General features: G+C 44.5%; 2 protein-coding genes across 2 annotated transcripts in view; one reads left to right on the forward strand and one right to left on the reverse strand.

Annotated features, from left to right (window-relative positions):
* Window positions 1-901, forward strand: part of LOC119375235 (aminomethyltransferase, mitochondrial-like) — a 21797-nt gene extending 20896 nt beyond the window's left edge. Inside the window, exon 5 of the mRNA XM_049411211.1 lies at window positions 764-901. Within this exon, the coding sequence (XP_049267168.1) occupies window positions 764-901 (138 nt within the window). The remainder of the gene's footprint in view (window positions 1-763) is intronic.
* An 8231-nt stretch (window positions 902-9132) lies between these two features.
* Window positions 9133-18252, reverse strand: part of LOC119374127 (uncharacterized) — a 42721-nt gene continuing 33601 nt past the window's right edge. The window contains exon 7 of the mRNA XM_037644192.1: window positions 9133-13674. Coding sequence (XP_037500120.1) covers window positions 13510-13674 — 165 coding nt within the window. The 3' untranslated portion in view covers window positions 9133-13509. The remainder of the gene's footprint in view (window positions 13675-18252) is intronic.

Here is an 18252-nt window from a genome sequence, read left to right on the forward strand (position 1 = left end):
GGGCTAACGTCACGGTCATCATTTTAAAATGATATTTGTTTTCGTCGTGTGACAGCAGGCAGGTAAAATGACGAAGTTCACTTAATGTAATTCGCTGTAAATTACGTAAGATTTGTCATGTGACAGGGGTATGCTACGAGTAATTCACATCGCTTTGACTACACCTGCTACATAGTATTTCCCGGTACGCAGAAGCAGTGCTGGGTTTGAAGAAGCAATACCTTCCGAATATCATTCCGTGTTGGCCTTCCCTGACTGGCCATTTCGAAATACAAATGGCCGTTTCGAAATAAAATGATATGCAAGACAAGCTAATTGCAGATAACTGCGAGTGACCTTCGCCCAGCAGTTCACAAATTAGGCTGCTGGAGATGATCAATAGTGCGGGTGGTAAGATTGCAGTTGATGTTGCTTCAAGACTTCATAGTTGGGCGCTACGAGCAAACTACGCCATCTCACCAATACTCCGGCTCAGAGCAAGCGTGTACTACGTCTCGGCTCGACTGTCAGCGCAGCGCGCGGTAGACAGCGAAGTGAATAATGAATATTACGGCACATCACTGCAGTGCGGGCACCGTGGGTAAGTACGCGGTAAGGATAAGCTAAGCGCTGTTATATCTCGTTTCCTGTATTTAACTTTCCTCACCTCAAGCGAAATATTGCTGCCTTGAAGAAGCACTGATAGTTCTGGCCTGCACAGGCAGTGGAACTGGCAGCAATACTCTGGATTCGATGAACACCTTGTTTTCTCTGTTTTACGAAGCGTATCCGAAGAGCGTTCTTCAACTTAAACATCTGCATGAGCCACTGGACCCAAAGCATCAAGAGCACTGTACTCACCACAAATGCGGCACGGGTCAATGCGAAGACAGTCTGGAGAAACCTTGCGGGCGGCTGGTAGGCGTATGTTCGCATCACTGAACCGGCAATCGTCAGGTACGTTTTGTTGCCACGAAATTCCTCCTGCGTCAACAGGGTGCAACTGCCCGGTGTCGGTCGTCGGTTGTCCGGGTTCTCCACGCAGCCGTCAAACATGTTCGGCAGCCGCGTGCCGATGACCACGGCGCATAGCAGCAGAAGCACAGTAATATTGTTCAACATGACGCCTCGGGAGCTGCCCCGACTTCACTCGAAAGAAAATGGATTTGCAGAATGCAATGCGGTAAGCAGCGGAAGAAGGCAACAGGTTGGCTCGGTTCGCAAGGTCCTTCTGCAAGGGCGGGTAAGGTTAAGGATAGTGATAGTGAAGCTTGATTGCATGCTGACCGTGCACTCCTAGAGCGCCATCTTTTTGATGACGGCATAAAAAAAAAGGTTCATTTTACAAGCGTGCAAGGCATCGGGCGCAAACGCGCATGGCACGCTAGTAAGGAGGCAGATCGGTCTAGTTGATTTTGCTCGTGACATGATAGTCGCGCTTGTCTTCGGGCATTTCGTTCATTGCGTACCTGTCCAAGTCAGCACTACACTACACCAGAATTTGCTAATGCCACGCAAGTCGCGTACACGTGCGCATGCGCTTGGTGTAAAGAGATAAGACCCTTTCGTAAAAGTTGTCCCAGAAGCGCATGCTCAATAAAGAAAGCTTTATCGGAAGTAAAAAGAAAACGTTCAGAAATTATGTTCCATGACGATTTCTGGAAATATTAAATGCGAAGCATTTCTTAGCGAACCTGGCACTTTCAGCGTTTCTATCTACGTATCTATTTATCTAGCCGCCTACGTCTGGGTGCTCTCGTGATCACCTTCTTAACTTGGTGTAGACCAAAATTGGCATGGAAGGGTAAGCGAATTTGACGAATATGACTGCCCGGTCATGACATGAATAACGTGGAAATCCAGCCGCGTACGTCTTCAATTGAACCCTTTCCTCCAGACACGTGTGGCACGTACCCATTTACCACGGGCCGCGATGTACAGGTATGCACCATCGGTGATTGACAGTATCTGCCTAGGAATAGCAGGAACCGACATTGGTAATTTAAATGCGAGAGCGTTAAAGTCACACTAAAGGCAAATATTAAGTCGACGATGATTGGTTGTGTCTGGAGGAAAGGGTTTGACGACGTACGCGACAGGATTTTCGCGTTATTCATGTCATGACCGGGCAGTCATATTCGCCAAATTCGCTTACCCTTCCATGCCAAACCCGACAGTCATATTCGTGAAGTCCTCTTACCCTCCCATGTTAATTTTGGTCTACACCAAGTTAAGAAGACGATCATGAGAGCACCCAGACGTAGGCTGCAGATAGATAGATCTATAGATAGATAGATAGATAGATGATAGATAGGATACTAGATAGATAGATAGATAGATAGATAGATAGATAGATAGATAGATAGATATAGATAGATAGATAGACAGACAGACATACAGACAGGACAGACAGACAGACATACGACAGACAGACAGACAGACAGACAGACAGCAGACAGACAGACAGACAGACAGATAGATAGATAGATAGAATAGACTAGATAGATCGGATAGATAGATAGATAGATAGATAGATAGATAGATAGATAGATAGATAGATAGATAGATAGATAGATAGATAGATAGATAGATAGATAGATAGTGCCAAAGGTTCGCTAACAAATGCTTCGCATTTAAAATGCAGTTTCAGTGTTTCAGTATTCGAATTTAACGCGAGGGTCGACTTTAGGTTGCAAAGATCTAGAAAAAAACTCGCGTTACATTCGAGTAAAACGGTATTATACGTCACTGTCACGTGGACAGCTCTAGACCGGTTACAAAACCATGACCGCTAGAAAAACCGTGTTGTTTACGCATGTTTCATTACTGATCACACACTGCATGTCAAACACGGAACTACCACAAAGTCAATTACCACTAGGTTCCTCGAAGGCATTTATTTTTTTTTTTTTAAGTATCAGACAGCCGATCGCAAGTTTTCAAACGGTATGTCGAGTCGACGTCGTTAAAGCACGACCCCTGTGGTGACATGTTTGTATTTCCGCTAACACCACTGATTTCCACTTTACACCGGCCTTTTTACATTTATTTCACGCTTCACCGTCAGCTTTAAAAACTTATTTTTTAAAAACTCCGACTTATTTTTAAAAACTCGCCAATGCCATTTTGCTTGCGGCAAAGTATTTCCGCCTCGAGTACGCGTGCAAAAACGACTGTAGCATGATCATGATATAGAATTTTTATTTAAAAATTTGTATTGTCTAAAAAACACCCATTATGTTCCTATCGTTTTATTGAACTTGTCTAGTCAACAGAAGACTTGGACAACGTCATTTACATGTAATTGCCATAATCACTAGTAATCAATCAATTGCATATTTAACTTCATCTCTCTTCTGTCATCTGTAACAGCTGTGACTAATGAAGAACTGTGCTTCGTGAAGGGCTCATATGCCAGCATAGTAGCACTAACCAAGCACTACGTTGTGTTTCAAGTTGCACTTCCCCTTCCTTCATCGAGCACATTTTCAGTGTCACTTCTGACAGGAAATGAGCCAATGACGAGGCAACATTTCTGAAGAAGCAGTTGTCACATAACATTAACAAATAGGACGCATTTGAAAAAGTCACGTCAACCCATTACTGCCTCTTTCTTCTTTCAAAAAGGTTGCCACAAGGCACAAATGTCTCAACAAAGTGAAATACTATAAACACGCAGTTGCATTTCGTCTGATAGTGAAAAAGTAACGCCTCTGTGGACCTCAATGAACATAGCTGTCCAGTTCATCCTTTTATTTCTCTCGTTCATGAACGTCGTGCCACTCTTAAATATATAAAGCTTTGATCGTTGAAGGCTTCTGCTTGCAGGTTTCAGCAGTGTATGGTATGCACGATTTGTACCGCGCTCTTTTTTTCCATATTGTAATGGTGTATGCCCATAGGCGTGCGCAGGGTTCCCCCATCAGGGGGGGGGGGGCGAAGATTCATCGCAGTGTCCCCCCCCCCTTACTAAGTCAATGTACGAGGCAGATTTTGTGCCTCCCTCTTAGGTGATTAGGGGAAGCACCCCCCCCCCCTGCCCCCCCTGTGCGCACGCCTATATATATGCCTTCTTATGTTGTGTAAAGGTGGCCATTTGACTACGCGGGTGGGACTGGCAGGAGGTGGACGAATAGATTTCGATCTATTTTGCAGGGTTCGTTCCAGTTTGGTATAATAAAGGCGTGAATAAGCTTTCGATGCTTACTCCTTGGATGCATACGGTTCGAGGTAATGGGACATCAACCGGCACGGAATTCGGAACTCTTTTCAAGCCGGATATTTTGTCCAGTGAATATACTTTGCCCCAAACTTTGGACCTATGCAATGCCTGCACATTCCAACGCTGTTGCGGCAGTATCTATAGCCCTCGCACCGAATAGTGGAACAATGCGAGAGCTCAGACGTTAACAATTTGGGCACAAAAAGCAGGCTGCACTGCATGTACAGGGACGTTCAAAAGCGCCCAGGCCGCTATTCCATGCAATCTTATGGCAGCGCGGCCTGCGAACATTAGAACACCCCTGTACACCTCGCGTCACATGACCAATGCGAGCTGTGACGGAGCCACAGAAAAGTGTTTATAGTGATTCTCTAGATCCACGCAGACCTTTTGTTTTAGTCTACGGCATTCAAGAATTTTTCCCGCTTTGGAGCTCTATGATAGCTCTTCTGATGATAAGCTACCGTAGGCGGCAGGCCCTAGGCAGGAATTTTTTCCGAGGGGGGCCCACTTGCTGAAAACCTTGTATATTTGAGAAAAACACCTATTTCCATTATTTATCTTTGGTAAAAACACCTACCTGAGCAAAATTTCGGCGGGGGTGGGACCGCTAGCCCGAAAAAAAAAAAAAAAAATATATATATATATATATATATATATAGAGAGAGAGAGTCCGACTTCCAAATTAAATAATTTAATATAATTTTAGTCTCTTAGGTACCGTCACCGCGGTATCATTGCGAAGTTCTGTAATGGGAGACTCCACATTTATTTTTTTAACTTACACAATGACATCGATCCACCTTGTGACGCTTGGCTCAAAGCGAAAAAGGCCGCATACGCTGCTACTCGCTGACTGCACTGCATAAAATTGATTCCGACAATGCGTGGGATCTGCCGAATATTCTTATTGGCATGCATTACTTTGTTCAAACAGGCACCAGACAGGAGAGAGTAGGCAATTGCTGGCACAGAAGGCTTTAATTATGACGCTGAAATCAATTTATGGTGGCCAAAGCTGTCAGAGGGTAGAAAATGCTATTTGCTACCAGTACATCTAGTGCGAAGCTGCGGTTGCGAATTTTATTTCGGCTAAAAGTTGTTTTCTGGACAAGTCTTTGAGTTACTCTTCGGTCACCGAAGTGCTCCTAAAACACTTTGCTGAAAAATAAAAAAATCCGTACCATCTTTTCTCGGCACTTTTTATAATGTCTAAGGGTACCCATTTGTAGAAAACTAAGAAATTACCTTTTTTTTTTTAATGGCGAGCAAGTCTGAGCGAAAGCATTCACTGACCGACTGTGTCGGGATTACTTTGTATTCTCACTTCTCAGCAACATTTTTGTGTTCTGAACACCAGTCACTACGCGGTTTAAGACTTTTTAACTTATCATAGCTTAAGTGGTCGCTTCAGTTGTTCATTAAGACAACGAATTCTGCACATACAATTTCTCGAATAGGCAGCGCACAAAGGCAACGAACACGTACACAAAAAAAGACGCAAACAGCGCTTGTGTTTGCGTCTTTTTTTGTGTACGTGTTCGTTGCCTTTGTGCGCTGCCTATTCGAGAATCATAACTCACCAACTAGCCCATCAGTACATTTTAAGCATACAAATTCATTTGAGGGGCATTTCCCGCGGAAATTTTAAGTGCGAAGCATTTCTTAGCGAACTTCTGCGACTTTGAGCGTATCTATCTATCTATCTATCTATCTATCTATCTATCTATCTATCTATCTATCTATCTATCTATCTATCTATCTATCTATCTATCTATCTATCTATCTATCTATCTATCTATCTATCTATCTATCTATCCATCCATCCATCCATCCATCCATCCATCCATCCATCCATCCATCCATCCATCTATCTATCTATCTATCTATCTATCTATCTATCTATCTATCTATCTATCTATCTATCTGTCTGTCTGTCTGTCTGTCTGTCTGTCTGTCTGTCTGTCTGTCTGTCTGTCTGTCTGTCTGTCTATCTATCTATCTATCTATCTACTATCAGGGGCGTAGCCAGAAATTTTTTTCGGGGGGGGGGGGGTTCAACCATACTTTACGTTCGTGCGTGCGTTTGTATGTGTGCGTGCATATATACGCAAGCAAAACTGAAAAATTTCGGGGGGTTTGAACCCCCCCACCCCCCCCTTGGCTACGCCCCTGCTATCTATCTATCTATCTATCTATCTATCTATCTATCTATCTATCTATCTATCTATCTATCTATCTATCTATCTATCTATCTATCTATCTATCTATCTATCTATCTGCCTACGACTTTGTGCTCTCCTGCTCGTTTCGTTAATCGAATGTACACCAAAATTGGTATGGCATAACATGACTGTATGACGAACATGAATGACGAGTCATAACATGAAAATCATGACATGCATGTCATGAACAACATGATATACATGCCACAGTCTTGGTGCTCTTACGGCCGTTTCGTTCACTTCATATATACCAAAATTGATACGGCGTGACAAGAGTGTATGACGAACATAACTGACAGGTCCTAACGTGCAAATCATGACACGCATGTCATGTACAGCATGATATACATGCTACACTCATGGTGCGCTCGCGGCCGTTTCGCTAGCTTGATATATACCAACATTGGTACTGCGCGTCGTTACTGTGTAAGGAACATAAATAACATGAGTTAACATGAAAATTATGACACGCATGTCATGTACAGCATGACTTACGTGCCGCGCTCATGGTGCGCTGGCGGCTGTTTCGCTAGCTTGATACATACCAAATTGGTATCTTGCGACGTGACTGTGCGACGAACAAATACCACTAGCTAATATGAAAATCATGACACGCATGTTATGTACAGCATGACTTAAGTGCCACGCTCATGGTACGCTGGCGACCGTTTCGCTAGCTTTATCTATCCCGAAATTGGTATTTCGCGACGTGACTGTGTGACGAACATAAATAACACGACTTAACATGAAAATCATGACAAGCATGTCATGTACAGCATGACTTACGTGCCGCGCTCATGGTTCGCTGGCGGCCGTTTCGCTAGCTTGGTCTACCCCGAAATTTGTATTGCGCGACGTTACTGTGTAACGAACATAAATAACATGAGCGGCACGCATTTTCCTCAATGACAGACAAGACGATGTATGCAGTGCAGCTCTTTGCTGGCTGCTTCGCATTACATCGATTCCCACAATGCGTGGGATCTGGCGCCTTTTTTTTTTTTATTCGTCACTGGCCCATGATCCAAATTTAAAAAGCCTAAAATGTAAAAGAAGTGGGCGTAAACAGCCCCTTGTGAAATAGCTGCGAGATAGGACGCCCAACAGTCCGTTGTCAGTGGACGGGGACCTAAGCCAAGCTCTTAAAAAATATCCTGGGCCGGCGCCAGGACCGGGGGGGGGGGGGGGTTCGCTCTCGTGAAGCAGTCCGGGGAGGGGGGGGGGGGTGCGAGCCCATCAGCCCCCCCGTACTCTCCGCCTATGAATTAGCGCATGGTCTATTAGCTAGCCCGTTTCAGATAAATCAAGTAGTCATATGCAAGAAGCAAAGAAGTTCAGTTAGTTGTCCCTTATAAAACTTCCCCAAATAGCTTGCCCCACATAAAAACACCATTTTTTCGAGATGAAATATGTGGAACATGTATGTATGCACGTTTGTGGAACAATCTTAAGAACTTAGCAAAGTTCAAGCCCGGCCCGACCCGAGTCCGCCACCTCAAAGCTGGGCCCGACCCCAAGCTTCAGGCCCGAGCCTGCCCCGGGCCCACCGTGAAAACTTTACCTGGCACGGCACGACCCAAGGGTCTGGGTTTTTGGGTAGGCCCGAACCCGTGCAGTGCTCGATTCCATACACCCCCCCCCCTCTTTTTAGTATGAATAATGGCACCCCCGACACTGCCCTATATGTATCAGACTTTCCACAAGATGTATCAATGAATGCTGTTGAATAACCATTGCCAACTTGTCACAAAATTACTGCGCGTACGGAGAGAAATACACATGAACTTTCCTTTTATTGTTGCTAGAATAAACAAAATAAGAAGTTAAGTGTTCTTCATGGTTGAAGTAACTTCAAGGTCCTGCTGAATTCTGGTTGTGCGCCATCTATCGGCAGCACGATCGGCTGCCTTTTCAATCGTAAAGCATTGCGCGGATCATTTCAGCACGAGATGTACACACTGCATTAAGCTGGTGGAGCCCGTACATCCATAACGAAATATCGGTTATAACGACGTAAATGACGAGTAGTCTAGTCATACAGTGCTACAAATAAACATTTATAACGAATTTTCGGATACAACAAAGCTATTTTTGTGGCAGATGTGGCTTTGTTATAATGAGGTTTGAGGGTATACAACGAGTTGACATCGTATTAAAACATGTCCGGACAGAATAGTGGCACCAGAAACTTGGCTTCACGCACAAAAATACATGTCACTTCACTGCACCACCACTTCATTCAAATGTTTCCAACACCAGAATGCAGAGTTTTACAAAGCATGTGCAAAGTTACACGTACATATACTTATTCTGCTGCAAGTGCATCGAGCTGCCAAACACACTTCCACTATTCCAGGAATGCAACGAGCCGCTGTGGCGTCTGGACAGTTGAAATAATTTCCTCACAAAATGAAAATGTGCATAAGCTTAGAAGCGCCCAACGGCAAGGATTTCTTTTGTCATCGGTAGCATTTTGCGAGTAGAGAAGGAATCGCAAACCAATGTCATACTTACACGTATTGCGCTCTTCTATACTTTCTGCCATTAGTCTCGTGACCACCAGCATTTTTTTGCAAGAACAATGTTATCATAGGTATGTAATAACATACTTGTCATCATGCACATGAAGGGCACACCTCAAAACTTTTCTAACTCACCAAATCTCATGTACTTAATGAACTCGAACAAGAAACATCAGTGAGGAAATTCATGGTTTAAGCAGGGGTTACTTATTTTTCCATTTTTGCTGTGCTTTCTTACAGTGCATTCTCAGTGTCTGAAGGTTCCTTAACTTTTTGTAATTAAAAAATATTTAAAATTCCACATCATGTACAGAGTGGCACAACGATCATCGCTAGTTAACACGACAATGATAAAATCACTGGGTAAACTACAAATTCAAAACACAATGTATCCAGGCTTTCAAAGTTCCTTTTTTGCACTTCATGACATCAGTAAGCTTACATGTGCGATTTAACTAGAGTAAAAGCTGCTGATTGGTCAACCAATGAGGGACAGTAGCCTCGACGGGATAACAGCCGGTCAATCAACAACAGCCGGTAAGATGAAGATGCGTTTGAAGCATATGCAAAATATGCCGATTCAGGCTAGTTAGGATATGTTCGTGGCATGTGCAAAAAACACTTCTTCCAAGGCACACAATTGAATGGTGTTCACAAACGTCGAAAGACTCCCACGAGTGTATGCTACAAACTAGTTTCCTGTGAACAACATCTAAGCCCTTTTTAATGCACGAAGCACGTTTTACTGAACACAAAAGGATAGAGAAAGAGTTACAAGGAAGGTATGTAGCTCTAAAGATGCAAATTTATGCCTAAATTTCATTTTAGTGACAGTAAAAATACCAACATGTAAGTTTCTTTCAGATGTGCCCCGATTTGTTACCACTTTTTCCTTGACAGAACAGTCAATAATAATAATAGTTGCCGTTTTATGTGCCAAAACCATGATACGATTATCTGGCACACCATAAAGCAAGGCTCCGGAAATTTCGACCATCTGGTGTTCTTTAATGTGCACTGACATTCCACAGCACATGGGCCTTTAGCATTTTGCCTCCACCCACGCCGGAACACTCGCATCTTGCATATGGCAAACCAAATGGGCAGATTTAACAAGTTAAATTAAAACCAAGGAGTCACCATTTGATGATTACACTAAAATGATACACTGACGTTTCAGGTCGGCAGAACTGCCTTGAAATCCACAAGAATGCTCCCCACAATTACAGAAAATATAGTAGCCATGCTGTGAAATTCTTTTGCCAAGCCTCCCGAATGAAAAGATAAAAAACCCATTTAACTACACCTAAGCCTATACATATAGTATAACACCGGGAACAGTGCAACAAACAAACAAACAGCTGTACACAGGATTTGCAATCAATCAGTTATAGCACACAATGTACAGAGTGCCTCTACGTTCCCCACTGAAAGAAGCCGCGGTCCAATGAAGAAAATGGGCACTACATTATAACACCGCATCAGGAAATGGCACTTAGGGTGCCTGCGCCAGTCGAACATTGACAGCTGTAGGCACAAGAGGCTCCGTCAAGGACACGTTCACACCTAACATTCACATTCTCCCTTCTACACATGTTGCCTACCAAAACAACGAGACATGCATGCTAGGAATATGTAACGAAGTGACAAGAACATCACAGTGCAATGCTAAGTCTAAACGCAGAAGTATCAGCAGCCTGCTACAACACATAAGCATGGCAGGATGTTACCTCCATCCACTATCGACAATAGTGACTTAATGCACTAGACAAGTAGCATTTAGCACAACCTGCAACTGCGGACATTTGCAGTGCTTACTGCACGCATCTTGCCAAGCTTACTTATGACGTATGGACAATGAACAAACAGGTAATACTAACACAGAGTACTAATGCGGGACCTGCGTACAGTGTTTTGTGTGTCCTATAATGCTGACATATATAGTAGCTTGCCTCGTCCCATCCAAATGTGTTAGTGTGAACACATTATGTAGTACACACGGAGAGATCCACAACCGAATTAGAGTAAGGAAGGTGGATTTTTGTGCTCCACATGATAAAAATCAATTAGCGCAGTGACAAAGAATGGCTCAAAAATGCATAAACATAAGTTACAGTTAGAAACCTTATCTGGTAACTTTCTGAATAATCACCTTATGCACTACACTGATACAACCTCGGTGGGCGAACGTGGTTGGCCAGCCGTGTGCACATACGTGCACTATGCCGCAGTTCATCACAGTGCAAATCAGCGAATACCCACTATGCATCAGCAAGGCAAAACACGCAGCTGCGCAATTTGTTGATGCTGTTGCTGACGATAATTAAATGTGCCTTAGCCCTTTGTGGGACTATAAACCACCCACTCGTGCTACAGTTCAGATGGTGTCATGCCTGATGCGATTTTACCCATCTGCCCCACAATATTACATGTGTTAACGCCGGGGCTCCTTGTATCTACATGACACCAGTGTAGGGTTCTTTTCTGAAGCAGTTTCAAGCACTGGTGTGGCTCTGTGGTAAAACACTTGACTGCCATGGAGAAGCCCTGGGTTCGATCTCCACTTGAACTGAAGATTCTTATTTTTAATTTATTTACATCACAGTTACAGCCCTGTCTAACGAAACCCAATTTAACGAATTTTTTCGATCTACAGAGGGAATCTCCATTCCCCGGCCGATGCCCATATGATTCAATGTTGTAATCAACTTGAATTAGCGAAGCTACCATGGCACTAAACCCGATTTAACGAAGTTTTTACGGGGATAAATGAGTAAAAAATGCCGCGATTTCTTTCTACTTTTGACATAGACAGGTTTTTCTTCGGGCGTGTGCCATAACGATAGGCATTAAAAGACATAGCTACCCTTGGGACGACCCTAGTTTTATTTTGACGGAGCTGCACGTCGCGCCCATGCAGGGAACAACAGCCCCAACAGTCAGTAGCGCTTTCAGTTACCAAATGGCGCTAGGGGTGGTGGTGGTTTGTTGTTCCTGTAAATGCTTCCACAGGAACACGGTGGTTTCTTTCGTTGGTTAATGGTTTATGCGACAGATGGCACTCATCGTCTCTTTGCATCTTTCTTGCTCTGCCTGCTTGGCACAATCACTGCATTCTTTCTCCCCGTGTTTGCATATCGGCAGCTTGTCATAGCTTCACGTGACCTTCTACCACGCCTGTGTGGTCAGGACATGAGAAGCTGCCCTCGTGGACTTTTCACACGTGCAGGCATAGGTCGGCCAAATCACTCACGAGTCGACTCACTCAGACTCCCTCAGACTCAGACGAAGCCACGAGTCTGAGTGAGTCGGGGTGAGTAATATTTTGGTGAGTCTGAGTCCGAGCGAGTCCGGTTGAGGAAAACTTTAATGAGTCTGAGTCCAAGTGAGCCTTAAGCACAAAATATATTTCTTGAGTGAGTCTGAGTGAGCTCCACACTTTTTTGCCGACCTATGCATGCAGGCGGGTGTTTGTGGCAAATAAAATGCCGCAGTAGTTTTCAGGTGTCGCTACGTTACAATTTTAGATTTCTAAGGACCGAAACATACATTTCTCGATTTCACAAACTTCCTGATTTAACGAAATAATTCAGGCACGCTCATCCCTTCGTGAAATCGAGTTTGAACTGTATCTAAAGGCTGATTTCTCGCTCCCAAGCAACAATGACGATGCCAGAATTTCTGCGACACAGGCTCCTTAACGCCATCGTGTTAAAATACATCTCATTCACGCGGCTACCGCCATTGGCTGCTGTGCAGTGACGGGCTAAGCGTCTTGAGAGTAACGACGCCACGTGCAGCTGACCTGCAGCTGACGCTTCACATGCAGCTGATGCTTGCATGTGAAGAACACTATCACCAGCACGACTAGAGACACACATAGCCCCTTGCGATCCAAGCGGAGCTGCCTTATAGTTTCAAATGGCTGATCTGTGACTGCAATTAATGGCCAATGAGCCACTGCTGCCTGTACCATTTAAAAAGGCCCTTACAATGACGAGCCCGTGGATATGACTGCTTTTGCCATCGAATTGGTTGGAGCTCAAATCATTTATTCGGTGTTGCATTATCATCAGGTCTAGCTGATGTTAGAAACTTGTTACCTGGCCTCTCAGCTGACATCTTTATTCTTCTCTAGAGAGGCGACTCCCTCTCATCTTTTGACAAACCCTGCTTTCATGTTACTCTCCCGCTAAGTTGCAAACTCTTGCAAAGTTTTATGTGATGAGGACAATGGGAGTGCACATTACTGAATATTCGGCGACATATGGCACAACGATACACAATGGACCGTTTAAAATGTGCAAGCGTATAGGTTTACGACCACGGCCATTCAACGAGCTGTCACAGTTAATGCTTTCAATCCACAAAAGCACGAATCTGCAGTCTAGTTTCTTTTTCTTTTCCCTAACTTTCTCAGCAGTCAAAAGTATCTCTCCAGATCATTCTTACAAACGCTACAGAGTAATGGCAAAACATATCAACATAAACACAACAGGCAACATGTGATTCGGGTAAACACGGCAGCTACTCCAACACATCAGCGAAGCGGGAGCCGCCATCAGCTGCCATGCAGTGATGAGCTCAGCATCTTGAGGCTGACCACACGACGCCTCGGGTAGAAGCGCATCGAGTCGGGCAGCCGGCGTTGGCAGGTGAAGAGGACCATCACCAGCACGACTAGAGAGAGCATGGCGATGCAGACCAGAAGGGACGGCCCGTCATTCTGCAAGGGTGCGTGAGAAACAAAATTGGTGGACAACTCAATCATTGGACAGATCAACAATATACTGGATAGCGCAGATTCAACACAGGAGACAGGAAGAGCACTGACACACAGGGCAAGCGCTTGTTCTATGTGTCTATGTTCTTCCCGTGTCTTGCGTTGAGTCTGCGCTATCCAGTATTTTTCAGTATGAAACAACTAGCCCAGCAACGATTGTTAAAAAAATTGAATAGGTCGAATAGAAAACAAGTGTCACGTTAAACAGTCTACAGTTATCATTAGATAACCTTAGCCAGTGCCAACGAGTGTCGGTAGAACGCAAGTAAATACTACAGTTATTGAAGCCATGTCACATGACTTAGTGTGAGACACTCTGGTTAAAGTGCCTTTGGGATCAACCCATGTTTTCAGTCAGAAATCAACACACACTACTAAAGAATGAGGATGGAAGAGTCTTTAAAAAAAGTTGCAATCTACACAGTAAAGATAAGAATGCGTAACTACAACATGCTTTCCTGCTGAATCATCGATATTGGGTTAAAATGCCAGCATTCTGATGGGGACGCCAAGGGTACACTGTCATACGACATCATTACTTTTAGTTGCTGCATGCAAGCCAAAGCACATTAGGCGCAGCATAAAAAGATAGCATTATACACTTATTACTTAAAATCTCTTGCAGTGCCTAAGCTGCTCCTGAATTTATCAACTACTGTAAAAGCTTGGTGATACAAATTCCATGGGGACGGCTGAAATATTCGTATGACCCGAAATTCATAACAAAACATAGAGAAAATTTTAAAATGGAATTTATTTGTGGCAGAAAAACTTGCTAATATTCGTCTATGTTTTCTATATGTCTAAATCATCAATCATCACCTTCGAGAGCGCGTAAAAATACACGCACGTGCCCTCACTGTTTTCACACACCTCAGCACATCGAGCCCATATTGTGTTTTTGATGCCGTGGCTGCGGCCGTGGTCGTCGGTGCTGCAGCGTGCATCATATTTTTCGTCGCTGCCCAAAGCATGCTGTGATATGGAAAGCTCTCTCGCAATGTCCTCCACGGAACGCAAACTACCAGTCACGCGGTCGTCTTCGGCAGTGCTGACCACGACCGCTTGACCAAAGGTCGTCAGCAGTGCTGAAGACGACCTCAGTGCAAGCTGTAACTCCCAACTTGCTCTTCACCCTGCGACGTTCACTGCCATTGACACAAACTACCACCCCATTACCTCTTTAAACCCCGTTAACCCTTTGAGGGTCAAAGATGTAAGTGTATGCCATCCGCTAACAGTCACAAGACGGTCAAAGACATACATGCACGTCATTGCCTGCATGTTTAAAACGTGCGCATATTTCGATCATTTCTCTTGCTTTGCACGTGCTGCCACACTGTGGAAATACGTGGAATCTTTTCCTTGCGCCAATATCTTTCCGTTTTTTTTTTATGCTTTACTACGGCGGTGCACAGGCTAGTTTCCGTTTCGTCCTTTGGCCGGTTCCCGCTTGTTGCGCCCGCAAAACTGTTGGATTTCTGGTTTAGAATCTTTTAAAAGGTGACCGATTTGTTACTCTCTCGTTTATTGGTCCCTGGTACAGTCGCACTGAATATGACTTGCAACACGGGAGCGCGTGGCGTCACGAGTTCAAACACTGTCCATGGCTTCCACTAGCCCTTATTTCCATAACTAAATGCTGTTCTCGCACTCAGGGATGACTCCAAATAAGAAAATATCATTCAGATGCGGAAATGAAAACAAGTTGAAGCCATGCCTAATCTTCGAACTCATGAGGCCACGCGCTCCCGTGTAGCAAGTCATAATGAGCGCGACTGTACATGATTATGCCTGTTTCCATGCAGGCGCTGACTGACACAAACGATGCTGCCATCATTGCGTTTCCCGTTTTTGGAGACTCACAAAAACCGCTTTCGTCTCGTTGGCGATAAGACAAATGATTATTATAGGTTTCAGACTTTTTGCTTTCCGGACGCGCTCACAACTACACAGTTTTCTTCGGTGCTCTCACCCGCGCAGTTTGCATGCGCTGTGGAAGTGCGCCCGTTTCTCTTCCGCAAGTGAGTCTAGTGGCGATTCCTCCGAATCGCCACTCGACTGCCAAATCAGAATCTGATTCAGCAAATGTCAGCCCGTGATACGAGGAGTACTTACGAGTAAAGACTCAGATGTTGATGAGTGAGCGACATCGCAAAAGCGTGCGAGGTGAGACGATGCTGACTGGATAAAAAGTGGCTTTTCTCCCACTGTACTTCCACTTGACGCCATTTCATGCACTCATTTTCGTACGTCAGCGAACTACACAGACGTTTATTGCAGCGCATAATTTTTCAACAATCCCCGAACTTTTTTTTTATATCTTGCTGTTGCTCATGAATAAACCATGATTATATAACAACACAAAGAATATTTTTGTCACTTTATGGTCACCCTAAAAAAATTACTACTTTTTTCTGAAATAGATTCAGCTGAAGAAATGAAATCAGCAAAAAGAAGTCGACCTTCATAGGGTTAACAGGACTTCCTCGAGCTGCACACGATGTGCTGTTTTTGCTTCTTTAACGTTGCACATTTTTCATTACTTGATGAAGTGAGAGAGTGTGCAGCCTTGTGACAGACGATCGCTTGGAGACTACTGATCCCATCGAGATCACGTCGTGCCGGTGCATCAGTGTTGCACGCTGCACAGCCTGACACTGTTGCTTGTAAATTTGTATTGCCACGCGCACTTCTCTTGCTATTTTTATGCAAATGGTCAGTTACACATATAACCACTGCCTTGCGCAAGCGGCGCCCGAATGTCTGGGAACCTTCTAGATTATTTCAGAATTTTCTGATAGGCTTGAGCGCGCAAACATGAACAGTCAAGTTCATTCTAGAAATAACACGGCCACCGGCAATAAGGCCCAAACGTTTGATGCCGCATGTATAAATACCGACACGCCTGATAGGAGATCAGATTATCGATGCCTGATGCTCTGCTCACCGCTATCAATGTAGAGCTTGTATTGCTTGTAGTTTGACCTTTCGTTTCCCGGGCACAGGTTCACCCAAATAAAGAGTTATGTCTTTAATAGCCTGACTGCCATCTTCATTGCCGTCATGACCACGTGACTGTGTGATCCGCAGTGGCATAGAAATGAGTTCAAAACAGCCTATCTTTTCCGTGTTGCAAGTAGCCCTGAGATCTTACGAATTCGTTTCACCGAAATTTGTACCAGCTGGTATTTTACTGTATACTGGACTTTGTGTGCGCTATGGAAGTGCGCGCCGGTCTCTCATCAAGACAACTCTCATAAAGACAACTATCGGAGCACGAGGCAAGCGTTCTGTCTAAAGGACACAATTTCAATACAACAACTCCACCACCTCTTCCACAGATCATCGCAGCTGTTGAAGATGGCATATAACACATAGACAGCGATTCAAGAGACAACGTAAGACTCAAAGCCATTGGAATCCTCTCGAAGCTACCAGCTCGACCACGAGGGAACCTTACAAAACCTGAAAAAGAAGCACTTCATGAACTCCGAAAAGACTCAACCATAACCATCCTACCAGCAGACAAAGGTAATTCGACCGTTATACTTGATCGGAAATCCTAGAAGGACAAGATAAAAAACCTGCTGAACAAACCTGAATACATGAAACTCACGAAAGACCCCACGCCCAGGATTCAACGAGAGCTAAATAAGCTATTGGCTGACATTTTCAAAGACCACCCAGAATCAAGAACGCTGTACTTACGCCTCATATGCAGAAACGGTTCTGCGCCGGGATTCTACAGCCTTCCAAAGATCCACAAGCCGGGGATACCGCTATGCCCGATAGTTGACTTTAGAACATCCCCACTTCGCATGCTGTCCGAACATCTACACAAGACCCTGTCACCACTAGTGGGGAAGACAGCCACACATGTAAAGAACGCCACCCATTTTGTTCAGCGTATGTCGGAGGTGACAATCGGCAGTGACGAAAGCCTCGTGTCATTCGATGTAGTTTCGCTGTTCACGAGTGTGCCCGTACCCCTCGCGGTCTCAGCTGCCCGAGCCGCCCTGGAGAGGGATGAGAACCTCAGCGAAAGGACGAACCTCAGCACGGACGAACTGTGCCGTCTGATGGAGTTCTGCCTCAACGCAACATATTTTTCTGTGGGAGGTGAATTCTACCAACAAACAAGTGGAACCGCCATGGGAGCTGCCATTTCAGCCACAGCGGCAAACTTGACGATAGAACACATCGAAACACGAGCTTTGGACACGTTCGCTGAACCACCAAAACTATTTTTGAGGTATGTGGATGACGTCGTTTGCGTGATCAAGGAGTCTAACATCGACAGTTTCCTGGCACACCTAAATTCGATGGAACCGGCGATTCAATTCACCGAGGAACGTGAAAGGAACAACGTTCTTCCTTTTCTGGATGTGCTAGTGAAACGGCAAAAAATGGGGCTGAAAGAACGTTTGAGCTTCTCGGTGTACCGAAAACCTACACACACCGGACGATATCTGCAGTTCAGTTCTAACCACCCGAACGCCCACAACACACTCCTGAATC

This window comes from Rhipicephalus sanguineus, chromosome 11, assembly GCF_013339695.2.
Source record: "Rhipicephalus sanguineus isolate Rsan-2018 chromosome 11, BIME_Rsan_1.4, whole genome shotgun sequence".
Lineage (NCBI taxonomy): Eukaryota > Metazoa > Arthropoda > Arachnida > Ixodida > Ixodidae > Rhipicephalus > Rhipicephalus sanguineus.